Source organism: Amia ocellicauda, chromosome 5 (assembly GCF_036373705.1).
Source record: "Amia ocellicauda isolate fAmiCal2 chromosome 5, fAmiCal2.hap1, whole genome shotgun sequence".
Taxonomy (NCBI): Eukaryota; Metazoa; Chordata; class Actinopteri; order Amiiformes; family Amiidae; genus Amia; species Amia ocellicauda.
The window spans coordinates 36,764,371-36,791,585 of NC_089854.1; the positions used below are offsets into that span (position 1 = coordinate 36,764,371).

The window sequence follows — 27,215 nt, forward strand, 5'->3', positions numbered from 1 at the left end:
GGGTAAGAAATTATAAATATAGTTTTCAATATTGATGTACGTGTGACTGCCACATTCAGCTTCTGATGCACAGAGTGAGGGAGGCGCGTCAAGGATAGTCATGCTGTAATGTAAGCAGATCGTTTTTTGATTGTGTTGATGTAGTGCGAAGCAAATTAGGACTTTGTCAGCATCCGTTTTCCATCCCTAATCACTTTCATCATACGCCTGGTAAAAATAAAAATAAATCACACCCATGTCAGGATGAACGTGGAAGGAAGGTTTTCCCCAGTAAAGATAAACAACCTTCCCCATTTCTCTGAAGATCCAATCCTTTGCTAATCTGCTATTTTCCACCAAACTCTTGGGTACAGTTTTACAAAAAGTTAAAAAAAACAAACAAAAAAAAAACAAAACAGGAATGCATTTAGATCAATGCTGTGCCAGAGCATCTTAAACATGTGAAAACACTTCCTTGCTGAATCAGTGTCACTGCTCTCTAATCATTACCTTCAAATCAAGGTTGTGTGGCTGATCTTTTTCTTGTAGGCGTGAGCATTTTCTAAAGGTGTTCTCTGTAAATAATGCATTCCCTTCCTTCCAAGATGACTAAAATCAGGGAGGGCGGACCAAATTCATTCTTCACAGACGGAAATGAGACGGACGACTCTTGGCACTCCTCACTGCAGCTCTATAAAGGGAGCTCTCCGTTTCCCGTTTTCACAGCAGTGTTGATTTTCGAGGCTGCCAAGGAATGCAGTTTGACATTTCCATCCAAACGGTCTGCAATGCGGAACATAAACCCCCTCGTCTTAGAGGTGTCCGTTTCGGATCTGAAAACGAAACACTCACACAACTGAACATGCAGGGCCAGGAAACCGTGCTGGGTCCACGCCAGGAGGAAATTATATAAATGACCTCAAGTAAAAGAAAAAAAAAGAAAAAAAACACTTGAAACTGCCTAGGTTAGAACATAACATGGAAAGATGTTAATAAATGCCAATATTACATAAAATAAATATGTAATAAATGTTGTGTTGATCACTGTCAACAAACCCTGATAATCTTCACACACAACCTTTTCTTATTCTTCACTGACATTGTTGGTTATCTGCCACAGCTGACTTTCATGGTTCCAACCCATCTTTGAATATGAAAGTAGTTTTGCTCATTGTATAGGACAGTTGGAGTTGAATAGCTTTTGAAACGCGGCTCCTGGGAGTCCCTGGGCTGTGGCAGCAGGTGCAACGCTGTTTGCTGTCAAAATCAATGGGTTTGTATTCTGGAACAGCCCGTCTCCACTAAAAGGACACAGACAGGATTCTCATCTTTCAGCTCAGGCTTTGTTCCTGTACTGTAACTGAAAACCTGTAAATAACTGCATTACAAGAAAAAGAAAAAAGCTTTTGTGACTGGATTTGTAGCCTCCTTCTAGGAGAGATCTGGACAGGTTGCATTCTGTGCCTTTGGGGAGAACTTGTGTCAGTTTGCTTTCTGTCCATGAAACAGCATATTGAATACAGAAGTGTTGTATTTGCTTAGTATATTTGACCAAGGTGAGAATTATTTCTAGGCATTTTTGATTGATCGTTATACTGCCACTCCTCTACATCTGACAGCACCTTGCATGTCAATGCAAAACATCATAAAGCAATTAAGAATTAAACAAACATTTATTCTCTGTTGCTTATAAAGTGACCTTAATAGTATAAATGTCTTCTACAATACAGTGAATAAAACTGTCATTCTCAGGTAGATATAAACCAGTCTTCAGACACAAACTTTGAATTTATATGCAATATAAATATAGATTGTTAAACTAGAATCTAAACAAGGTGTGATTAACATTCAATATACAATGGCTTCACAAAGAAAATACAGGGCCAGCAGCAGTGTGTTACACTAGGGTTTCCTGAAATCCTCCTGGTCTATAGGGGTAATCCTGCTATTTATGATTGAACTCACTCACACACTCGTACACACAGTTACTGAATACTTCATGAATAATTGTAGCATAAGACTACACTACCGGAGTCAATATTAGAAAACAAAAAAAATGCCACACTCATTAGTGTGCCCTCATAATCACTCGCGCTCCTGCCCAAGCATACACACCCACACGCACCCACTCACTCGCCCTGATAGCACAGATACGGACAGGCACTCAATGCTGCTGTAGATGTGTTGGGGATTTCCCATTTCTACTGCAGCCAGAAGACCAGCAAGACCTGCAGGAAACCAGCTACATACATCACTTTTAAACAGGAGGTCTAACATTTGGGAAAGCGGTTTTCAAAAACAATTAAGGAAATTGCTTTGGCTGTTTAACACCACTGAGTTGTAGGATCTTAAGTAGCTCAGCTTGGCTCGTCATAACTGTGGATGGCATCATTTTACATTTTTACCATTAATAGTTTATAAAAGTACAAAATTGATTCATATTATGCAGATTCCTCCTGGTTACAGCCTCAACGGTCTTCCCCAATGCTTCAGAGTACAAAAACATGATACTTGTCACAGTATTAGCTTTCCTAGTTCAAGGGGCTAAGGTTACCATGTTCACAGTTTGTCACTTAAGTGTGTGTGTGTGTGTATATATATTATACACACACACACAAAATTGCAATCCCCTCCCTCACTTTAATGCCCTACAATTTGGAATAGCCAATTACCATTCGAAGCAACCTACTGCTTCCGCCCCAGATATGAAGACAGCCAACGTGTCCCGCAAGACCTGCCGTTCAGCATCTGCTCGTTTTTTCTCCCCGAGAGGTGAAACAGTAGCGTTCTTGTGTCGGGGCAGAGCTGAGACAGGCTCGCGGGCTGCGACCACTAATGGGAATTGATGGGAGTTCTGACCCTAGATGGTGAGTAGCACAGCCCTCAGTCTAAGCAGTGAGGCCCAAGCACAACCCATCCTGGACTCTGAGCAGGGGCTTTTAAATGAACATGCCACTGGGGGAACTGGGCAGGTTAGTTTTTTTCATATCAAGACTAAACAAGTATATAAGAAAGGCTGCCAATGAGAGAAGGCCCATGGGCCCAGCTCATGCAAGGTCTCAACACTTCCAAAGACTCGGCTGATAGTTCCAAACAATGCAGATCAGACTTATAAACTGTAGCTACTATAATAAATATCAGGAACTAATAATTAAAGAACAAAACCATTAATTATTAGTCATCAGATCAGTCATATACACGTGTCCTTTTTCCCCATGTGTGTTGCTTTTCATTGAGTATCCTGGATACATTTAATTGCAGGAAAAGCCATTTGCACAGATGCCAGATTGTTTTTGTTGTTTCTTTTCAGATTAAATTAATCAGATATAATTAAATAATTGTTTTTCATCCCCCAAACCACTATATTTATCACACAAAAAATAAGATTCCATCTATAGCAACACCACTGGCCAGGCCGGCCTGTAGATTAATATTCATGCTTAGATAATGTTACCCAGAAAAGATAGAAAAAAAATAATAAATCAAGAGTCCTTCAAAAGACCAAGCTTCCTCAGTGCTTGTCTTCTGGATTCATCGGTGGCCCCTCGCCCGGAGAACTGCACTGTAATTCCCTGAGGTCTGAATGCTGACGCAGGGCGCTGTCTCACCAGGTCTGGTGACAACGGCGCCGAGCTGCTGACATGAGCACTCTGAGCACCATTGTGGCGGGAAGATCTGTTCTCGGAGGGACGGGTATCCGGCCTGTATGCAGCTGGCTTCGAACTGGAGCCGAAGGGGAAAGCTCCCGGTCGGGGATTACTGCCGTGGTAACGGAGGTCAGTAGACGCAATGCCAGCTTTGCTCGGTGAATCCGGAGGAGAGGACACAACTCTGGGCTTACTACCACTGGGGCTTTTTGGGACATTCTTGTTCAGGCCCAGAATGGACAATGCTTCTTGCCTCGACTTGCTGGGCATGGGGTCTCTGAAAGACGTGCTTCTGGTTGGTTGGTTCCTCTGGTTGGTTGGCTTCTCTTCCAGGTTAATGGAATTGAGAGGCGCCCCAGTTAGGTTGGCCCACACTTGCGCTTTCCTTTCCTGAACCTTGACGGCTGCTTTCGCGATGGTCTGGTTATAGTCTTTGCCTCCCATGACGACATTGATGTTGCCTGGATATTTGTTAGGCTTTGCTGCTGTGGTGGGGCCTGTCCTGCCCATGTAGTCAGGAGAGGGTGGGGGGCTCCTGTCACTTTCCAGGCTGCTGCTTCTCTCTGTCAATAAGGAGGTGGAGGAGAACGGTGCGGCCCCTGCCTGGTTCTCCGCTATCTTCTGGGCAATGATGACCGGCGTGGGAATGGAGCCGGCAGGGTGGTAGAAAGGGGACGCAAAGGAGTCTCCTTCTAGATTGGACATGGGGGGAGGTGGAGCAGGGAATGTGAACTCTGAGGGGTAGCCTTCCGTTACCTGCCGCCTTGGTCTCATCTCAAAATGTGACTCGGGGTGCATGGAGACACTTGTGACATCTAAAAAAACAAAACAAAAAAACAAGAATGAACATTTAACAACAACTCAAACAATTATTGACATTCTGCACCACAGGTGTGTGGATTTTGAATCCATAAAGATTCTGGGAATTCTTAAATGAATAAGAATAAGAAGCACTGGCACTACGTGACAAAGACTTTACCATGAGCAGCGAGCGCAGTGCCACCACCAGTGCCATGTGGCTTGTAAACAAGCCCGCTGAATTCTGTTGGGCTTCCATGAACCAGGTCAATGATGTCTTCCCCCTTGGGGCTGGGATTTCTTTGCTCCATGAAGGTTGGCGTAGCCCGGTCAACAACTGGAGTACTGCTCCCTGAAGAGAAAGTGGAGTCTGCTCGATCATCATCCAGGGAGTCAATGGTCTCCTCGAAGAATATGATGCATTCCTTCTCCTCCCAGCTCAGGAACTGGAGGGCATCCTCATTCTGAAAAATAAGAAACCAACAGCGTTCAGGTACTTCAAGTGACTCTGCAATGTTCGGCCTCTGAACAAGCAATTGTGGTGCTGTGCTTCCAATGGTAAAGAATAATGCTCAATGAACACAGATAATTAACTGTTAAACACCACTGCAGGTGGTAATACATTTAACATAATACATTTTTCTAAAAAGAACAAAATACCACTTTCATTATTTGATTGGTGATTTTTGTTATTAAAATAATGTATAAACCAATCCCACCCACACAAGTCTTTTAGATGAATATATAAAATCACCTAAATAACTAACATAATTCTAGCCTCATACGTAACTGCTAGGCTGTACTGGTCCACAGGCCATTGCCGGTCAGTAGCACGTTTGGTGCCAATCTATAACCTACTCTGTCCTGCCACCCATCATATTTATCTCAAAAATCCACGTTAAAAATCCATTAAGATAAGAAACTGCTTCAACTTTTCTGTATTGGTATTGCTTATTTATTGGAAATTTATTTTGTATTATTCCCCCCAGTATGACAGTGTCCAGTAGACAGAACTGGAGGTTGTATTCATTTGGGAATATCTCCAATAAGGAGTATTAAGCTTTCATCCTACACCTGCCCCCACTGACACGGTAAGCCTTTGTGTGTTTGGGTACAAAGACAATCACCGTGTTGTTCTTTCCCGTATGTAATCTGTGCCTTTGGAAACCGCTGGCCAATGGCATGGTGTCAATCCCAGACAGAGTAAACACTGTTTATGCCCTCTATATATAGAACAGGAGTAAGCACCTGGACTCAGCAAAAGGAGACCAGAGTTCCACATTTACAGCAGTTCTGTCATCTTGAGAAAGCAGTTTTCCATTGTTAGGAATATACAGAATCTACAGAATTCTATTTTTATAAAGCTATATATTAGCATTCGAGCTAAGGTCATAAACTTTCCCTGCTGCCAAGAAGATCCTCATGTACATCCGACAACATGTGCAAACCCAGGTGTTTTGTGAACACAAGGAGTTATTCAGAGTGGATCTGCCTGCCCTCAGTCTCAGTTCACCGTTCTGGTATCAACAAAGAGGCAGCGTTTATGCTGCTGAAACGCAATACCAGGTATTTGGTTACGAGTTATCTTGAAACGGCCTGTGTAAACCATGAGGTAATGTGAAAATGAAAGGACAAAACTGAACACTGCATTACTGAAAATAACAGCCAGAGTAAATAACCTGCCCTTTTTGTGTTGGGTACTTACAAAAAATATGAGCAGCTCTGTCTTTCAGTAAACATTTCTTTTTCCATCTCCCAAAGGCTACTCCGTGGAGACTGGGTGATTTGACTACAGCTTACGATTGATTTTTTTTTTTTTTTCCTGTTGTGATCTGTGAGAACTCATCTAAATTCACAGCCTGTCCTACAAACATGAATGTCTATGTCATCCACATACCCTGTTTCTAATAAGACTATTTTCTCAAATTTAAAATCAAGGAAATTAGGGACAGCCCCCAAAAATAATATATTACCTGCAGTTACAATTCTATTTTTTGAAGAGCAATATAATCTGTGATTTTTAAATAAAGTAGTTACATTCTCATTCAATTTTGTCTAAATGCTCATTGCAATACACTTTGTCTTTCCTAACTGTGTAAGTTTGTCAACAGTAATAAAGTGCAGTAAATTACAAACCATAGTAAACAATCAAAATACAACATAATACATGGGGACACACACAAAACCTCTTAATTTAAAAGCAAATCCTATGATATAAACTCCACACAGATAATCCAGATACACAGTACCTAGGAATTATGACGATTGCTTGAAATCAAACAGTAAAATATTCTACCAAGAGAAGAAAATGGTAATCATCTATACATGCATGCACATACATACATACTATTATGCAAATAGTCACTACTGGACTCTCCTCACCATAAAATGTACCTTACGTTTTGTTTGTTTCAACAGTGAAACAGAAATCCTTGCGTTTTACCAAATATTCAATCTGTAGTCAACACGTACCGAACATCTTCTCTGGAAACTCTCTCTGGTTTGCTAAAGCCGGAGAAAGGATGGTACTGAAATGTGGGGACACACCCTAGAGAAACTGCCCCGAGTCCAATGTGAAGTCCACTCAGGCACAAAAACTGCAGCTAAACCTGAATCCCACAACATAGTGATACTAATTAATGCTAATGGTTTAATTCCAGCTCTACCCAACTCCTCCTAGTTTTAAAAAAAAGGCAGGCAAAAATGTAGGCTGTGTATTTAAAAAAAAAAAAAAAACTAAATCTGGAACACAAATCATACCTTGTCATTCTCCAAAGCAACATGAATGACAACTTAAATCCGAAACAATTAATAAAATATACAGTTACCTATGAATAAATTAGCCCACGCATTGTAAACTCCACTCACCGCCAAAAACTGCAGCGAAACCGGTTTAAATCTTGAATCCCATGGCAAGGTGATACTTATTCATTATGATTTTAATGGTTTTAATTTCTGGAAATACAAGTAGCATATACATAGGCTCACTCAAATATGTCTGGTATATGATGACGTCAGTAAAGGAATGTAAGGTTTATATTGTGGCTGTTCTTTGGTTTATATTGTTGAATGCGTCTGTTCTTTACCTTGGTTTACTATGATAAATAAAGCCCCCAAAAACTGCAAAATATGTCCTCAAATTAAAGTACATCTTTTAACCCTACCCATGTGAAATTTCCTCTACTGCACCTCATCTTGTACAGAGAAATGTTGTATTTTCTGTGTGTGTGTGTGTGTGTGTGTTTGGCAGTTTCCTCTCCAACTAAATTGGATCTCTTCAGTGGGAATATTTAAAGAGCGCTGCTTCTTACCCATTACTTAAACCTTTACCCCCCCAAACAGCTGCGAACTGTCACCTGGTTAAAAAAAAAAAAAAAAAAACTCTGGTTCACCTTTCTATTCCCTCCAACACATTGAGAATAACCTAATGAATAGTATATAAGAACATAAGAAAGAATACAAACAAGAGGAGGCCATTCGACCCATCGTGTTCATTTGGTGTCCATTAATATCTAAGTGATCCAAGGATCCTATCCAGTCTATTTTTAAATGTTCCCAAACTTTCAGCTTCAACCACATCGATGGTATATACATACAGAGCACAGCGATGCGTTTAGTTTAATACATATTTGGTCTTTACACTGGATTTACCGATTCACCAAGAAAAAACTGTGAAAGTTTGCAGCCATTCATTTGTTTGGAGCAGCAGGCAAATAATTAAAGACCCCCCCCCCCATAACTATCATAAACAAACCTAAAGAACACCAAGAACTAATCTAAGGGCGTGGAGCAAAGGACTTTAAAATAGTACAGATGTGGTGTGGGGGTTAGAAAAGAAAACTGCAGCACATGGACTTCAACTCCCAAAGTGCTGCTGTGCACAGCCTGATTTTGCGGTGTAGCAGTTGTTACTGAAACAATATAACCTGGACCTAACCCTAATCTTCACCATCTCTGTAATGTTGCTTCTCTACCACAGCCACACTGCACAATCAGGTTCTGGGTCTGACTCCACCTCCGAGGAAGTGAGAGGGGCTAAGAGAAGGATTTGTACACTTACCGGAGAGGAAGACGACAGGGGAGTCCTGCTGCTGGCTTCGTGGCTCCCATTAAGTCCATACTGGGGCCTGGGCTTCGCGGAGATGTTCAAATCCATGGTGGAATTGCGATCACTGTTGCCTCTTGGCATTTCTCGAAGGATAGATACTTCCCCAGGCCTTCTTCCTCTGGTGCCGGTCAAAGCTTTCACTCGCACACCATGGTCTCATGTCACATCTTCGCTAGGACACCACACTGAGGAGAGAGAGAGAGAGAGAGTACATGTGTAAGCCATTCACGACATGCAAGGTTTTCATGTCTTCTGAACACATTCTAAATGTGAAGCCGCCTACAGAATAATCCCCCTGCCCTGTCTTATTCAAATTAATATTTATTAGCAGTAACCCTTACCCACCACTTTTTATATATTGAGAGACAAAGTAAAACTTGACAACAAAAAAATAAGGTTATTGTAAAGCCATGTAAACCATAAAGAAATACAACAACAATACTAAGACATTTCTTATTAAAACCAAAAAGGCAACGGTCGGCTCATTTGGTTCTGACACCACTATTCTCAAACAAGGCGTCGCAGTTCCAGGTATGCTCTAATAAGAAAGTAAACACACCACTCCTGGTTGTTGGTATGAACTGGGAGATTTCCAGAAACCTCTGGCTATGCGGTCTGCCGAGAGGTAGTTAATGAAAACAAAGAACCAGGGGTTTCAAGGAAGTGCAGACACTGAAAACCTGTTTCTTGGTTGCGTTTACAGAAAAAACAACATCTACCCAGCTCTCCATTTTAAAAAGCTTGTTGTAATTACTCAAATCAGATAGGACAGGATCAAAACCTTGTGATTTTCTCAGCCAGGCAATACACCTTTAATGTAAGGTGTGCATTAGGTTGATGCCTTTCATGATTATGGGGGGACTTGATCCAAGTCTTCAAAATCATGAAAGGCACTGACCACCTCAAACCAGAGGAGCTTTTCCAGATCAGCAGGGACACACGCACCCGGGGACACAAATGGAAATTGGGCTTCAAGGCATTCAAAACGGAAAACAGGAGACACTTCTTCACACAGAGAGGCGTCACAATCTGAACAAACTCCCCAGCGATGTGGCTGAAGCTGAAAATTTGGGAACATTTAAAAATAATCTGGATAGGATCCTTGGATCACTTAGTTATTAATGGACACCAAACGAGCACGATGGGTCATATGGCCTCCTCTGGTTTGTAAAATGTCTTATGTTCTTCTTATTATAAGCAGGGAACCGTTTTTTACAGTTGCCCTTCATGGGTCTGGACTAAGTCAGAGATATAACACATCAAAACAAATCTCTGAGGCTTTTATTGTGTGTGACCTAAACGGAATTATGATTGTTCATTAATTAAGCACAACGATTGCAAACAATCAGCATTTGCAGTCAGCACTAATGACTTAAATATGTTGTATAGCACAGTAGTTAATGACTCCCTGGCTCCCTCAAGAGTTGGTTGCCAGGACTCAGCCCCCACAGAGCCAAGCCAGGGGTGAAGCCCATTGCTTTCTACATTACAGAAATGCAACTGATAGGGAAACGGGCTTGCAGGGTTGTATGGGGCAACTTGTTAACCAACTCAGTGTGACAATTAGGTCAGAATGCACAGGTTTCTACAATAATCAAATTCTCATGGAAAGGTCAGATTTATATTCAAGTTTGGGCTACACAAGTGGAGTGTGCCTTGAGATTGTAAGGGCTGGGGACACTGGATCAATACAACTGAAACCAGCTCCGCCAGGACGCGACACTGCGCCCGTGAGTTGCTTGACCAGATATGCGGGAGAAGGTATGCGGGCTAACCGGGTACACAACACACAAACAAAGAAAATAAAAGAAAAGTGGGCTGTGTATAGCCTTTTAAAAAAAACAAAAGGACAAAATCTTCAACACGAATATGATCTCCTGTCAGTCTCTCAATCGACGCGAATAGCAACTGAAACCCCGCACTACTAAAACAGTGATTAAAGTAGCCGCCTTATTGTATAACGGTATACAAATACACACCAACAAACTTCTGCATAAAAACGTCCCCAGCGGGAATCAGAGATGGCTCATTTATCGCATTATTACTGAACGACGAACAGATATTTTCAATAAAGGAACAGGTGACATAAAAAGGAAAAGCCTGTCATCACAGCCTTGAGGAAACGGACGATCACTTACTTACCTTACAGGTAGAGACGTGGAGGTAATTCGCTCCTCAAGAACTGATTCAATACTTTCAAAAGAGGGCTGACTGTGAATCCCCTACAGAGATACATAAATCAACCATTTCACTACAGAGATTTATATTAAACAAACAAGCTGGGTCCATTAAACTGCCATCCTACTTGACTCGCCGTGGCGCTCCATTGCCCCTCCTTCCAGGCACCAGCTTGTCGCAATGACTAACTCCCGAGAAACCAAAGCCTCTCATTTGCACGATGCGCATGCGCAGAGCAGCCGCCCGGCCCTCCTCACGCGCACACGGCGCTAATTGCGCTGCGCTGGAGCAGCTCGACGAAGCGCGCAGCCGCACAATTAACCACAGGGCTGTTACCTGACCTTTCTACAGCGGACAACACAATCCAGTTTGAGCAGTGTCATTCTCCGCAGGTTTGATGAACTTGTTCACCAAAAGCGCACTTGGGCTTGTGCGCTTTCCCGGTCTCGGGTGTCTGTACAGCGCCAGTTCCCGCAGTTGTGCAGAATCCCACCGATCCCATTGGCTGAGCAGCGCAGATCTGCGCAGAACTGCGGACTTCTGTCCTAATGAACGCCACCAAAGCGTTGCACCTGCACGCCAACAATGCGACTCTTAGCCCGGATTACTGTGAGCGACAGAGACCGCAAACACACTGCGCACTTTCAGAGCCTTTTGTCAACAGCAGCAGCAAATAATCATAGTAACACACAATTAAAAAAAAACTACTTTAAATATTTAGTTACACAGTATCTTAAATAAAGCATGTATAGTATGTCATTGCATGCAGTTTATACGTAACAATACACCCAACACTTTAAAAACGTGTAAAAAGTAAATTAATCTATAAAAAAGACTCAATATAAACTGGTTCGTCACACTTTGCCTAAGAATTAGAGTAAAAGGTAGTTCTTATCTCTCATTAAAACAATTAACGCAACATATTTAAGAATTACAAGAAACGTCTTGAGTTCACAATGTTGCTCTCTAGTGGTTGATATCTGTAATTGCACAATCTCCTTCAATAAACCCCAATGCCATACTATACTTTATTATATGACACCTAAATGTGACCAAATCCAGGAAACCTTAATATGTATAAAACATGAAAGTCAAGTCAGAAAGTAAAGACAACACACCAGAGCTATTGCAATGTGAGCAGGGCAGGGTATGGTGGCCTGGCGATTCAGCGCACAGCTCCTCCAGACTCTCTGACCACACGAGTCTGGAGCAGATGGCCACAGACTAATAAAGTTTCTCTTTAAAGACCAGATGTCTAGGGGGCTGACTGGGCCCAAAACAAAAAACAGTGAAAACAGAGTGGAATGTACATGAGTGGGAATGGGGAACAGGAAGTCAAGACATTCCCCAAAGACAAATATAGGCTGTGATTATTTGTTTAAATAAAATAAAACAGGTGTATAAAGCTATATATGAACATGCATAGTCCACAAATTAGATGCACATTATAATAAAGAATACATTTACCAAATGCATGAAACCAATCATGGCAACAACTCCATCACAGGGGCGTCATGAGTCACGGTAGTTTGTATTCCCACAAGTTCACGGTCTTTCATGGCTCTGAAGCAACCAAGGGGAAAATCAGAATCAATATTTACTAAAAAGGTTACCTAAAGAAGCTCCCTTCACCCTGAGCTCCAGTAGTTAATCTTCAACCACATTCCACAGAGGTCAGTACATCTGTCTAACCCCTGTGACAAACTGTAAAGTGATGGAGTCGGCTGTAAGAATGCCAGCGATGGAACGTCCTGGGGCAGTAAGAGTCCAGGGGCAGTAAGTGTCACAATGCATCACTGATGAACTGCAAGATCTTTGCTAACTGGAGTCAATGCTCCCCCTTGTGGTCACACATTTGTAACACTACTCTATACATTTTTACTGGCAGGCCCTGAGGAACAGCTGTCACTGACAACCTACCCAAGCCAAGATAGATAATGACCATACAATATAATATACCTTGGTATACTTTTTCTTTTTTTTTACATAAATTAGCAATATCTACATCATACGTCACTTCACATGTCATACAGAAATACAATTAAGGGAAAACCTACATTTTGATTCATATGAAAAGTATTAATCGCTATCAAAGTTATAATTTAATCTCAACAAACTATCTATAGATCACACCAGATGATGATATCAAATAATTCCTGTTATTTTTTGTCATTTTGTAAAATCACATCATGCCTATAACACACACATACATTCACCTAAAGGATTATTAGGAACACCTGTTCAATTTCTCATTAATGCAATTATCTAACCAACCAATCACATGGCAGTTGCTTCAATGCATTTAGGGGTGTGGTCCTGGTCAAGACAATCTCCTGAACTCCAAACTGAATGTCTGAATGGGAAAGAAAGGTGATTTAAGCAATTTTGAGCGTGGCATGGTTGTTGGTGCCAGACGGGCCGGTCTGAGTATTTCACAAATCTGCTCAGTTACTGGGATTTTCACGCACAACCATTTCTAGGGTTTACAAAGAATGGTGTGAAAAGGGAAAAACATCCAGTATGCGGCAGTCCTGTGGGCGAAAATGCCTTGTTGATGCTAGAGGTCAGAGGAGAATGGGCCGACTGATTCAAGCTGATAGAAGAGCAACTTTGACTGAAATAAGCACTCGTTACAACCGAGGTATGCAGCAAAGCATTTGTGAAGCCACAACACGTACAACCTTGAGGCGGATGGGCTACAACAGCAGAAGACCCCACCGGGTACCACTCATCTCCACTACAAATAGGAACAAGAGGCTACAATTTGCACAAGCTCACCAAAATTGGACAGTTGAAGACTGGAAAAATGTTGCCTGGTCTGATGAGTCTCGATTTCTGTTGAGACATTCAGATGGTAGAGTCAGAATTTGGCGTAAACAGAATGAGAACATGGATCCATCATGCCTTGTTACCACTGTGCAGGCTGGTGGTGGTGGTGTAAGTGTGGGGGATGTTTTCTTGGCACACTTTAGGCCCCTTAGTGCCAATTGGGCATCGTTTAAATGCCACGGCCTACCTGAGCATTGTTTCTGACCATGTCCATCCCTTTATGACCACCATGTACCCATCCTCTGATGGCTACTTCCAGCAGGATAATGCACCATGTCACAAAGGTCGAATCATTTCAAATTGGTTTCTTGAACATGACAATGAGTTCACTGTACTAAACTGGCCCCCACAGTCACCAGATCTCAACCCAATAGAGCATCTTTGGGATGTGGTGGAACGGGAGCTTCGTGCCCTGGATGTGCATCCCACAAATCTCCATCAACTGCAAGATGCTATCCTATCAATATGGGCCAACATTTCTAAAGAATGCTTTCAGCACCTTGTTGAATCAATGCCACGTAGAATTAAGGCAGTTCTGAAGGCGAAAGGGGGTCAAACACAGTATTAGTATGGTGTTCCTAATAATCCTTTAGGTGAGTGTATATAATAAAAATAGGCACAATAATACAAATTATTATGAAATAATACATGATTATTAATCCTATTATTATATTGAATGAAAAAGATTCCCAATTTCCTTAGCCTGCTACCTAACCTCAGCCAAGAGAAAGCACTTGACAGAATAATATCAAAAATGTATTATTTAACTGATTATAATTGTATCTTGCTCTCAATAATAGCTCTCAAGATTATAGCTGCCATAACCCATTTAATATGCAAATACAAGCCCAATAAGTAGCAGACAGACAGGCAATACAGTGCAGGACATCGATCGTGATCACAAAATACCATCCACAAATGTTACAAGTTATTGAAAATGAATGTATTAAGTTTAAAATTAATTATGTTATAGCGAGGGCTACTGGGATATTAATTAGTACAGTTTTCCAGATGGTATACTAATGATGCCATTAATGGTCATATAGGTGTGGAAAATTAAGTAAAAAAAAAAAAAAAAAAAAAGGAGCACACTTTCTACTGAAGCCATGGATTTCAGTTTGTGGGTGTTGGCACATTGAGGTTAGCCCAGACTTTTCTTTTTTTTTAAAGCCGCAGACAGAGGAAATGCATGGCGATTGAGTGATTGAGGACTCGCCCAGAGCATTAGGAATGTGAAAGGGGATGTGTAGGGTGAACTGAGTTTATTCTTATTTGCAAACATTTACATGTATCTATTGAATAGTCCTGTTACAATCGGGGCTGTAGAAACGGTACAGTCCAGCAGAATAGCCCTGTTGCAATGGGGGGCTACAGTATGGGACAGACACAAAGAGTTCTATTGCTGGACAACGGGTCTCAGCGCTACTCATGGACTCTGTCTGTGCCGTGTGTCCACACGGGTCTGCGCTTCTCAATAAAGGCTCTGATGCCCTCCTGCCCGTCTGTCAGAGCCAAGTTGTCCACCATCACCCGGGAGGCAGTTGCGTAGGCGGCGTGGCGCCCCTGGGCCATCTGTCTGTTGAAGGTGGCCTTGCCCAGGGCCACCACAGGTCGGCTGGCAGAACAGATCTTCTGGGCGATGGCCAATGTCGTCTCCTCCAGTTTCTCCTCCGGCACCACCTTGCTGACGAGCCCATGGAGCAAAGCATCCTGGGCAGAGATGGGAGCTCCAGTGAAGAGCATTTCCAAGGCCACCTGGAACCAGGAAAAAAATAATAATATTGAAACTAATAGCGATATCTAGTGGATATCTGGCTCTGGAAAATACAAACCAAATAATAACCGTGTCCAGCCTGATTTTGTAGCATTCATCGTGGAATCTACAGTGGTCCAGGTTCCAAGGTCCAAATCTGGTCTTTCATTGATCATGTATCACAAGGCTTTTTAGTGTCTGTCAGTAAGTAACACCTAGTTAACACAAACCAAGTACAATGTCTATTTTTTCATTTGTGAATAAGAAAAACACTGCAATAAAAGAGCTGTGTGTATTTTTAGACCCATAACGCTCAAAAGTGTTACAATGTATATCACAAAAAAAACTTACCTTCCTGGGTACAGCCCTTCCAATGGCAACAGCAGGCGTCGAACAGAACAGCCCAATATTCACTCCAGGGGTGGCAAACGTCGATTTCTCCGAAGCGACTGCAATGTCACAGCTGGCAACAAGCTGGCACCCTGCAGCTGTGGCCATGCCTTTGACTTGAGCGATTACCGGTACAGGAACATCTTGTATCAAGGTCATGACCTGAAATGGTGATACGATTTCAAGAAGAGATCAAAATGAAACCTGTGCAGATGTAACTTTCGGTTAGGTACCAAATTAAAGAACTGAACCCGTACCGCAGAAACCCTAAAATCTGAACGTAATGAAGCCCGGCCCTCAACAGAGATGAGAAGAGCCAAAATATGGATACAACGCCACAGCGAGTCTGCAAAGTCTGAGGCCTGGGAGGCATTTGTAGTGATTTTGAATATTCCATGTTAACCGAGTTAACGAGTGTCTGCTCTACAGCGCTCTTATGAGGCAAGAAGCAGTTTTTATCCTTGGTGACCACTGCCATTTAAATCTCTGCCAACAACTTAAAAATACTGAACCTGAGCTTAAAAAAAAATAAACAATACTTTTTTTTTCCCCCCTCATTAAAATCACACAACTAAGGCAACTTAAAATAGTGCGTCTTCCAAAGTCTTTAGTATTTACATACGTCGTTTACATACTTCAGAGGAACAAACACACAGGATGGAGGATAGGATTTGCAAAGCAGAGATATCCAGCTCAGCGCTGATGGCGGTGTTGTGCCAGCTGTGACCGCCTCACCTCCGAGCAGACCTCGAACACCCTGCCGTGGTGCTCACTGCCCTGCTGCGACGTCAGCTCCTTCAGGTCGTGGCCTGACGAGAAGACGGGCCCTTTGGCTGCAAAACAACCGCCGGCTTCGTTAAGGAAGACAGACAACGAACCCTGTGCTTATTTAACGTGGGTTGCTACCTCATGGATGTGTGTGTCTGGTTCGTTGCTCATTCAGACCAGAGTTAATTCAGATAACGTGAAGTACGACTTCTCGTCGCCCAACAGTCTTCTGGTCCTGGATGGAGTACCTGAGATGATGATGACTCGGAGGTCTGCGCTGTCCACCTCGTGCAGGATATCAGCGCGTAGAGACTCCAGCATGGACAAGGACAGAGCGTTTCTCTTCTTGGGGTTATTGAGGACTATATTTCTAGGATACGAAACAGCAACAGAGCATTTTATTCCTCATTGATGGTACTAAGTTGCAACAGTTAGCTACTGATTGATACTAAGTGTGATAGTGTGTCAGCTGATGCTTTACTAAAACTGTACACAGAATAAAATCAAGCAGTAATTAATTGTAAATTGAACCATATTAATAAATCAATAACAACACCAATAGACGTTTAAATACTAGACTGAACTTTTTATGTACAGAAATGTCTTGACGTTGGTCGTGTTTTTCAGCAGCAGGGGGCGCTGTCTGTCATTTTCACTTCAACTTCAAGACAAGGCAGTCCTGTCTGCACGCAAACTGATCCGCTTCCACTGGCATTGTCGGGATTCAGATGCAGATTATTGCGCTACATTGTGCTATTTCAATTTAATAATAATGACGATAATAATATGGACAACTGTATTACTGTGTCCTGACCTTATTCCATGTTGTTGCACCCTCACGGTGAACTGCTCAGGAGCTAAGGTACAGAGAGAGCTCCTGGAGCCTGCAAAACGACATACGCTATCGTTTCGTGTGCACCTGCGAGCTAACACAACGTCCCTGAAGTGGCGCAAACCCACCGCAGCGCAAACCCTGCGGAAAGCCATCTTTCCCTGCGGATATTTCGGACATAGAAGTAGAAACAAATACAGAGCGCCGCCGGTGCGTCAGTCAGCGCGGAGTTTGTGCGTCTCTCGCTCGCTGGCGCCCCCTAGCTTGGCTGAACGCAGGCACTTTCAGCTTCTGCATCCACATTTTCATTACCTTTTCGTTCTTTCTCCCCCTTTTTCTTATTTTTTATTTTTATGACACTGCAATTCCTACAGGGAAATGTGCTTTGAAAAGGGGGTTCTACTACATATATGAGAACAATTGCAGTTGTAGTAATGCTGACTAGAAAACAAAATATACTGGTTTTCCAGCCCTTATATAAAAAAGCAGTGCATTACAATGCAAATATGCTTGGGAATACTACAAGTACACTTTATGTATCCTAAGTCACTTCGGATGCTCAAGTCAGTTAACGGTCTCAAAAGGCACAGAATGAATAAATCCTCTAGCAAATCCACAATCTAAACAATGTCTTTCCTCCATGCTGTACTTCAGGGAAATAAAACAGCTTTACACATTAGTTTGTGGAAAGGGTGTTACAAACCAGCAAAACAAATCTTGCATTAGATTATCTAATTTGTATTGATTTAAAAATATTTTTCAATCAAAAACAGTCATGTAGGTCTACATTTAAAAAGCCAAAACGTAAGATTCTTGTTAGAAGTCCTTAAATCTCAAGTGTTCTTCAGAAATAATAGTTCCCTGACAAAGAAGAGAATTTTAAAAACCCAACTTATTCAGCATTAACAAATACATAGATTTAACTATATTCTAGGCAAAGTAGGGCTTATCTAATTTCACTAAGCAGACAGGAATTCAATACATTCCCACTTAAAATCACTGCCCTGGAGTGAAGTAAATTAGGACTCATGCATCTGTTCAGAACTGTACCATTCCCTTTGGAATTAGTTTTAATATACTAAATGAGGAAACAGGACATTAAAATGCAGTGTCGCAGCACAGAATCATTCAAACTGCTCGCCTAATGTTTGTGGGAAATGACAGGGTTATGATAGCAGTCGTAGCAAAGAATATGAAAATCCTGAATAAATAAAACCATTAAAAATGTAAATTGAATAAACAATCTGGAAAACATTATTCACTGCAGACATATTGAGTTTACTCCTCTCCCTGATGAGTGCCAAGATGCAAATTAACTGCGCTTCAGCTTTGAAGGCTTATTGATCAGAAACTTGGAAATGGAAGCTGTGACTGATGTCTAATTGTAGAAATAATATGGGTCATGTGTATAACGCGATAGATTTGGCTGGACCAGGAGAGAGAGAGAGAGAAAAGGAATGAGTTGCATATGCTATTTGGGCCAAGTGCATGCAGTTCAAGGTAGGAAAATGTTTAAAAACCAAACCACCCTGCCTTCAGCTATAATCCAGAGATGCCAATTTCAACGTTTCCAAAAACAATCCTTGCAAAGTCATAAAACATCTACCAGTGTTTCTCCTATTAGTTATTATTGCACAGATGCACAATCATTAACCAATGACTTGTGAGAGAAAAAGCGCACAGCATAGCCTGAGGAGAGATCTGGATAAACAGCACACGATAAGATCCGATCTGTGAAAAAAGCAGCATCAAGCATTTCTAAGGCTACTCCTCCCACACGCTAGTATGTCGGACCTATGCAAGACAGTCAGTCACAGGTTCTCTGTTGTTTCTTTAGATCGGAGAAAGTAGGTTTATTTCCTCAGCTCTGTGATCTACGCTGTCCTCTTATGAACTGCCACAGGGCTTTTATAGCAAATGAATGCAGGTGCCTTCACAGTGAGGGCAAGATAAGTGTATAAATTAGCTTCCTTTACCTGCAGGGGCAGCTGCTCAGGCATCTGTGTCCCTGCCTGCAATCTGGTGCCATGAAGACAGACATCTGTCCTTTGTGAGTGACTGCAGATCACTCTCTGTCGAGGGCCCTCCTGGGATGGTGCACACAGACATCAGACACCTACAATCTTCCCAGAACAGCACCCACAAGAGCAGCTTTGGGATGTCCATCAGCACAAGCACATTGTGTCAAGACACCACCTGGGACCGTGGACGACAAGACTGGAAGCATTGTGAGCACCTTACATATCAAATCTATCCCTCACCTATGACACCTTTTCGATTGACCTGAAGGAAATGGGGTACATTTTAAACAAACTGTGCGGTCATACAGAACATCCTTTGGACACCACTCCCTGCACACTGTCACACACACAGACTAGGGCTGTCAGTCGATTAAAAAAAATGATCGGTTATAATCAATGGCCATTAGTTGATTAATCGGGCACTTACTAAAACAAGTGTAATGGTCTTTAAGTGGTTGTCCTACACAGTAATACTTTAATAAATACTAGGCATTGATATTACAGTAGACTATAACAATACTTTACGCAATAGTAACAAAAATAAAATAGAAATTTATATATATATATTATATATATATAAAACACAAAAAACCCACTAAATCATAGTGAGATTGTTTCGCCAATGCGTGTCAGTGGGGGGCGCACAGATTATTCATCGGCCGCCCAATGTGTGAGATTTTAGCGACAATGATTCAGAGATTGAGATGGGGCCTCAATGCTTGAGAGCTATGCTAAATAAAAAATATAATTATAATGCAAAAACAATGACTGTTTAGCCGCAACATGGCCTATGCTTTTCCTTCCCCTCTCAATACAGCAAATGGTGTTTTCTTGCAAATGATACTGTAAACTGCGCACACTGCCCTTTTAAGAAAATCAGTTATTTCAAATGAAACGGAAAACCTTTACTTTGTCTTCAGTATTTCCTTCTGAATCCAAAGCTAGTCTGTAGTTTTCCTATTAGCAGCTGTAACCTGCAGTTTGTGCACAGATACTGTACTGCAGCTCTAGTGATGTGATCTCTTGCGTGATTCGCCTTCATCATTAAACACTAGAAGCGCAGGGCTGGTCAGTTTGAACAATTTCACTTGAATTACTCTGTGTTCCTGAATACACTGTAGATATTCGTTCTTGAATTTTCCTAAATATATGTATTAAATATGCCTATGGCGTTTTAGCTGCATACACGCAAATCAAGTTGTGGTCTCTACCTCACCTGTATAGTGTTTAATGTGCTTGAAACACACGCATTGTATAGCATCACAAGTGTCTTCTTACAGCTGTATTCTGATAGTGGACACAGAGTGATTACGCCGCAAATAAACACTTGTTTCATTGTTTCAACTGCAATGACGTGTTTATTTTAAAACAAAAACGCTTTGATAATATTTATACCAAAAATGTTAATGTTTTATGTTCATATTTCCATTTAAATACTAAATTTGTGCTAGTTTTATTCGACCGTTTGTCATCCAATATAGGCCTACCCTTGGGCAGGGTCTTCCTGGAGTTCACAAGAATTTTTCACAAATGTCAATCCGCAGGTTTAATGACTCTCCCAAAATCCCAAAACCTACTTATATTCTGAAATTCAAGCCACATCACCCACATAGACATACCAGAAGATCTCAGGTGCAGGGGAATAAGGATCTACAGCCCAGAGAGAGATAGAGGTAAAGGAGGAGAGAAAGAGGGAGGAAGGGAGAGGGACAGAGAAAGAGACTGGACCAAACTTGACACTTTATCAGGGATGGAAATTATCATTACAGTTATGTAATTAAAGAATACCTACATTAAATACTGTGATAAAATGACTAACTATGTATCCATCTTTTTTGTATGCATAATTAATTTATCTATTTTCTTGGGGTTAGGGGGTGGGGGTATCATGGCCTGAATTAAAGAAAGTGCAAGTTCACATGTTATCATATGACATCAATCATAGGAAATAAGGAAATGACATTCATTGCGATTACCTATTATTTTCATCTTGATGAATATCATATAGAACAACCAACCAACCAAATCAACCAACACATACAGTCAAGGCTTTTTATTGATTAGGCAACAGTAATTACTTAGACATGATTAGGTCAGAATTAATCAAAATGACTCCAACAGGATTAGTAAGCAGACTGCACCTTCCCCTTTCCAAAGAAAGATGTTGCCACCTGGATTCATACCTGATGTGAATGTCCTGCACTTTCCAAAGCTGATGTGAAGGGGCTGGGGGGATTGTCATTTCCTGTACTTATTTTTCCTCCATTAAAATTTAAAATAATGTAAAAATGTTTTTTGTGCAATCTATTAATTTTGTTTTCAATAGAAAATAACCTACTCTAGGACTATGAAAATGTAGCCTCTCAGGTCTATAAAAACTAGTGATTGTCAGATATTCCCTTTAGGTGTGGCTTATTAGCATTATTTTAACAATAAGGAAAGATAAGCAGTACAATCCCCACAAATTCCTGAAAGTATTTGTTTCTGTATACTACTAAGGGGTCTGTGTGGATTAAATAAATAAATAAAAAAAACTATTTTTTGTATGTGTACAGTACCTTTAAATTAAACAGTATGGAAACACTGACAGTTTTTAAAACCAGGTACTGTATTCCAAAAAATAACACGTTTGATGTAAATAAATGACTTTGCTTAAAGTGAAAAGACAATAGGAAAGAAAGACATATCAAAACAATATCCTAAGACTTACATTTGTAACGTGTTAAAAAGATACAATCACATAAAATAGAATACAGTGCAACAAACCACTCTAGATGACATAAGAAAATAGTGTATATTATATATAAAATCTACATTTTCTTTTGAATACAGACAGGTTTCGTTAGCAGCCCGACAGCTACTCAATACAGTAAAGATTATTTTCTTTAAAAACCATGAATCACGAAAGCACTGGAAAGCTTTTGTGCTATTCATGATATTCTTGCCCAGGGGGGCAACGGCTGGTGAAGTCTGGGTCCCAATAAAGTGCGGTCCGGGGGGATGGCGGGAGGTTGATGGGGGGCATAGGGATGACAAAGTGTGGTTCTGGGTGCCGACGAAGTACAGTCCGGAAGGGGGGGTTTGGCTGGTGATGTGCTGTCAGGGGTGTCTACACGGGGCAACCGGCCTACATGGGAATGGACCGGACCTTCTGGCATTTGCCAGAATTGCCCGATGGCCAGTCCGCCTATGTTCTTGCCCATTATGATGATTGTACTTAGGAAAAAAAAATACTATTTAAAGGAATGTGCTGTGTCATGTTAAATCATTTGCATTAAGTTGTTACACAGGCTTCACTTTTAGGTGTGAATGACATTTTTGTTTTACACAATGAAATACAGTTTTAATATTGTACACTGGAGAAGAATTGCCTCCTAACACATTGGACAATACAGACGTAAGCTGTTTAACTTAGTTTTAATTTTTTGTATTTTAAAAAGAGCTTAATATTCCTTGTACCATATTATCAGTGGCACCTTCCTGAAGACCAATACTACGACAAACAATTGTGCAACTGAGGTTGACTGCATCTCCAATACATCAAACTGGTCACTAAAACAAGGCCTGAGCCAAGTCTATAGAGGTGCAATAAAAAAGTAAAAAGCAGCCAATAAAAATAGGAATTTGTGTTCTATTTTCATATATATATATATATATATATATATATATATGAAATGTAGGTGGTGTGTGTGTATATATTTTAGGGCTGTGCGATATGACGATATATATCGTATGACGATAGAAAAACGTCTATCGTTTCATATTATGCTCGTTTATATCGTGGTGTCGCAAATCGCACTCTTTGCGGCAGTATTGTTCGTCATTAGGACGCTTTGCGTTCTTCCCGGTTCTTCCACACGTGCCAGAAACACGTGCCGGAGCATCAGAAACACAGACGGACATGAGGAGAGAGACCTGACACACAATAACCAACACAACCAAGAGACACTTTAATGCGCAAGCGCACACGGTTCGCCCCTCTCTCCTCGCCGGGCTGAACTCGATCTCTCCCCCACCCCCGCTAATTTAGACGGATATAATTTGTATAAAATTAAAGAATAATAGTTTGTTTGAATTATAATAAATTGGAAAGCAATGCAAACAGATGCAGAAAGTTTCATTAGATGGTGAAGTGATATAACAGCTTTTATTATTATTATTATTATTATTAACTATTTAGTATTAACACGTGCTGTACCGGTAAGTAGAATCAAGACACGACAGTCAGAGAGGAAATGTCTCTGTCTAGCAGACATTAATTCGCCACTGTAAACCCGGCTGTGGTAAATATAACTGAATCTATACCATTTTACAGCACGTGTTGCGTGATTACTATTACTTGTGTTATTGTGATGTGACAGTAAATCATGTGTATATGTATGTATGTATGTGTGTGTATATACACTCACCTAAAGGATTATTAGGAACACCATACTAATACTGTGTTTGACCCCCTTTCGCCTTCAGAACTGCCTTAATTCTACGTGGCATTGATTCAACAAGGTGCTGAAAGCATTCTTTAGAAATGTTGGCCCATATTGATAGGATAACATCTTGCAGTTGATGGAGATTTGTGGGATGCACATCCAGGGCACGAAGCTCCCGTTCCACCACATCCCAAAGATGCTCTATTGGGTTGAGATCTGGTGACTGTGGGGGCCAGTTTAGTACAGTGAACTCATTGTCATGTTCAAGAAACCAATTTGAAATGATTCGACCTTTGTGACATGGTGCATTATCCTGCTGGAAGTAGCCATCAGAGGATGGGTACATGGTGGTCATAAAGGGATGGACATGGTCAGAAACAATGCTCAGGTAGGCCGTGGCATTTAAACGATGCCCAATTGGCACTAAGGGGCCTAAAGTGTGCCAAGAAAACATCCCCCACACCATTACACCACCACCAGCAGCCTGCACAGTGGTAACAAGGCATGATGGATCCATGTTCTCATTCTGTTTACGCCAAATTCTGACTCTACCATCTGAATGTCTCAACGGAAATCGAGACTCATCAGACCAGGCAACATTTTTCCAGTCTTCAACTGTCCAATTTTGGTGAGCTTGTGCAAATTGTAGCCTCTTTTTCCTATTTGTAGTGGAGATGAGTGGTACCCGGTGGGGTCTTCTGCTGTTGTAGCCCATCCGCCTCAAGGTTGTACGTGTTGTGGCTTCACAAATGCTTTGCTGCATACCTCGGTTGTAACGAGTGCTTATTTCAGTCAAAGTTGCTCTTCTATCAGCTTGAATCAGTCGGCCCATTCTCCTCTGACCTCTAGCATCAACAAGGCATTTTCGCCCACAGGACTGCCGCATACTGGATGTTTTTCCCTTTTCACACCATTCTTTGTAAACCCTAGAAATGGTTGTGCGTGAAAATCCCAGTAACTGAGCAGATTGTGAAATACTCAGACCGGCCCGTCTGGCACCAACAACCATGCCACGCTCAAAATTGCTTAAATCACCTTTCTTTCCCATTCAGACATTCAGTTTGGAGTTCAGGAGATTGTCTTGACCAGGACCACACCCCTAAATGCATTGAAGCAACTGCCATGTGATTGGTTGGTTAGATAATTGCATTAATGAGAAATTGAACAGGTGTTCCTAATAATCCTTTAGGTGAGTGTGTATATATATATATATATATATATATATATATATATATATATATATACACACACAGTGAGGGAAAAAAGTATTTGATCCCCTGCTGATTTTGTACGTTTGCCCACTGACAAAGAAATGATCAGTCTATAATTTTAATGGTAGGTGTATTTTAACAGTGAGAGACAGAATAACAACAAAAAAATCCAGAAAAAAACACATTTCAAAAAAGTTATAAATTGATTTGCAAGTTAATGAGGGAAATAAGTATTTGATCCCCTATCAATCAGCAAGATTTCTGGCTCCCAGGTGTCTTTTATACAGGTAACGAGCTGAGATTAGGAGCACTCTCTTAAAGGGAGTGCTCCTAATCTCAGCTCGTCACCTGTATAAAAGACACCTGTCCACAGAAGCAATCAATCAATCAGATTCCAAACTCTCCACCATGGCCAAGACCAAAGAGCTGTCCAAGGATGTCAGGGACAAGATTGTAGACCTACACAAGGCTGGAATGGGCTACAAGACCATCGCCAAGCAGCTTGGTGAGAAGGTGACAACAGTTGGTGCAATTATATGCAAATGGTAGAACTACAAAATAACTGTCAGTCTCCCTCGGTCTGGGGCTCCAAGCAAGATCTCACCTCGTGGAGTTTCAATGATCATGAGAACGGTGAGGAATCAGCCCAGAACTACACGGGAGGATCTTGTTAATGATCTCAAGACAGCTAGGACCATAGTCACCAAGAAAACAATTGGTAACACACTATGCCATGAAGAACTGAAATCCTGCAGTGCCCGCAAGGCCCCCTGCTCAAGAAAGCACATGTACAGGCCCGTCTGAAGTTTTCCAATGAACATCTGAATGATTCAGAGGAGAACTGGGTGAAAGTGTGGTCAGATGAGATCAAAATCAAGCTCTTTGGCATCAACTCAACTCGCCGTGTTTGGAGGAGGAGGAATGACCCCAAGAACACCATCCCCACCTTCAAACATGGAGGTGGAAACATTATGCTTTGGGGGTGTTTTTCTGCTAAGGGGACAGGACAACTGCATCGCATCAAAGGGATGATGGACGGGGCCATGTACCATCAAACCTTCCCTCAGCCAGGGCATTGAAAATGGGTCGTGGATGGGTATTCCAGCATGACAATGACCCAAAACACACAGCCAAGGCAACAAAGGAGTGGCTCAAGAAGAAGCACATTAAGGTCCTGGAGTGGCCTAGCCAGTCTCCAGACCTTAATCCCATAGAAAATCTGTGGAGGGAGCTGAAGGTTCGAGTTGCCAAACGTCAGCCTTGAAACCTTAATGACTTGGAGAGGATCTGCAAAGAGGAGTGGGACAAAATCCCTCCTGAGATGTGTGCAAACCTGGTGGCCAACTACAAGAAACGTCTGACCTCTGTGATTGCCACCAAGTACTAAGTCGAAGGGGTCAAATACTTATTTCCCTCATTAACATGCAAATCAATTTATAACTTTTTTGAAATGCGTTTTTCTGGATTTTTTTGTTGTTATTCTGTCTCTCACTGTTAAAATACACCTACCATTAAAATTATAGACTGATCATTTCTTTGTCAGTGGGCAAACGTACAAAATCAGCAGGGGATCAAATACTTTTTTCCCCTCACTGTATATATATATATATATATATATATATATATATATATCCCATAACATAACACACGTAATAGTAATCACACACCACTTGCACTGTTATATATTGCATTGGTTATATATGACAGCCTGCATGTAGTATTTGTTAGTTTTGCATATTTAATGATTAAATAAAGACTTATTTAAATGTCTTTGGTCTTATTTTGTAGCTTGATTGGATAAAAACAAGGCATATCGAGGTATATATCGGCCAAACTTCCAAAAATATCGAGATATCATTTTTAAGTCATATCGCCCAGCCCTAATTATATATATATATATATATATATATATATATATATATATATATATATATACACACATATATACATACATACACATATACACACACACACATATATAAATACACACTTGCACCTGCAGTGCAATGTAGTGTTTCCATACGTAGTGCTTCAATGGAAAAAAATAAAATAAAAAAACTAAAAGAAACAATCTTTAAAACAATCTTTTCACATATTTCAATATCTTCTGAGGACATTACATTAAAAGGAAAGGCAAACAACAACCATTTGTAAAAGCAGTAAACTATAGCAAACTACAGCAGACTGTACTTCAGTACTTGCTGAAATTATAATTTTCTTTTCTTTAACACAATAGCATTCTGCAAAATAAAAAAATAAAAAATAAAAAACTGA

At 41.1% G+C, this 27,215-nt stretch overlaps 2 protein-coding genes across 2 annotated transcripts; both read right to left on the reverse strand.

The window, feature by feature from the left end:
• Positions 1-1,633: 1,633 nt before the first annotated feature.
• Positions 1,634-10,900, reverse strand: proser2 (proline and serine rich 2). Its single transcript, XM_066705049.1, has 4 exons — positions 10,675-10,900; positions 8,485-8,717; positions 4,606-4,888; positions 1,634-4,441 (listed from the first exon to the last, which is right to left on the reverse strand). Exons 2-4 carry the CDS (start codon positions 8,611-8,613, stop codon positions 3,462-3,464), a joined length of 1,392 nt encoding a protein of 463 aa, XP_066561146.1. The 5' UTR covers positions 8,614-8,717; positions 10,675-10,900; the 3' UTR covers positions 1,634-3,461.
• A 3,448-nt stretch (positions 10,901-14,348) lies between these two features.
• On the reverse strand, positions 14,349-17,506 carry echdc3 (enoyl CoA hydratase domain containing 3). The gene is made up of 5 exons (XM_066705050.1): positions 17,265-17,506; positions 16,699-16,820; positions 16,418-16,515; positions 15,644-15,844; positions 14,349-15,294 (listed from the first exon to the last, which is right to left on the reverse strand). Exons 1-5 carry the CDS (start codon positions 17,435-17,437, stop codon positions 14,962-14,964), a joined length of 927 nt encoding a protein of 308 aa, XP_066561147.1. The 5' UTR covers positions 17,438-17,506; the 3' UTR covers positions 14,349-14,961.
• Positions 17,507-27,215: the final 9,709 nt, after the last annotated feature.

Excerpts from the sequence above, each read along its gene's own strand:
- proser2 (XM_066705049.1), bottom strand. The coding sequence starts at position 8,613 with ATGCCAAGAGGCAACAGTGATCGCAATTCCACCATGGATTTGAACATC. Across the intron at positions 4,889-8,484 it reads CCCTGTCGTCTTCCTCTCCG|AATGAGGATGCCCTCCAGTT; the intron begins GTAAGTGTACAA and ends CTTATTTTTCAG. Across the intron at positions 4,442-4,605 it reads CACTGCGCTCGCTGCTCATG|ATGTCACAAGTGTCTCCATG; the intron begins GTAAAGTCTTTG and ends TTGTTTTTTTAG.
- echdc3 (XM_066705050.1), bottom strand. The coding sequence starts at position 17,437 with ATGGCTTTCCGCAGGGTTTGCGCTGCGGTGGGTTTGCGCCACTTCAGG. Across the intron at positions 16,516-16,698 it reads CCGAGTCATCATCATCTCAG|CCAAAGGGCCCGTCTTCTCG; the intron begins GTACTCCATCCA and ends GTTGTTTTGCAG. Across the intron at positions 15,845-16,417 it reads TGTTCGAGGTCTGCTCGGAG|GTCATGACCTTGATACAAGA; the intron begins GTGAGGCGGTCA and ends TCACCATTTCAG.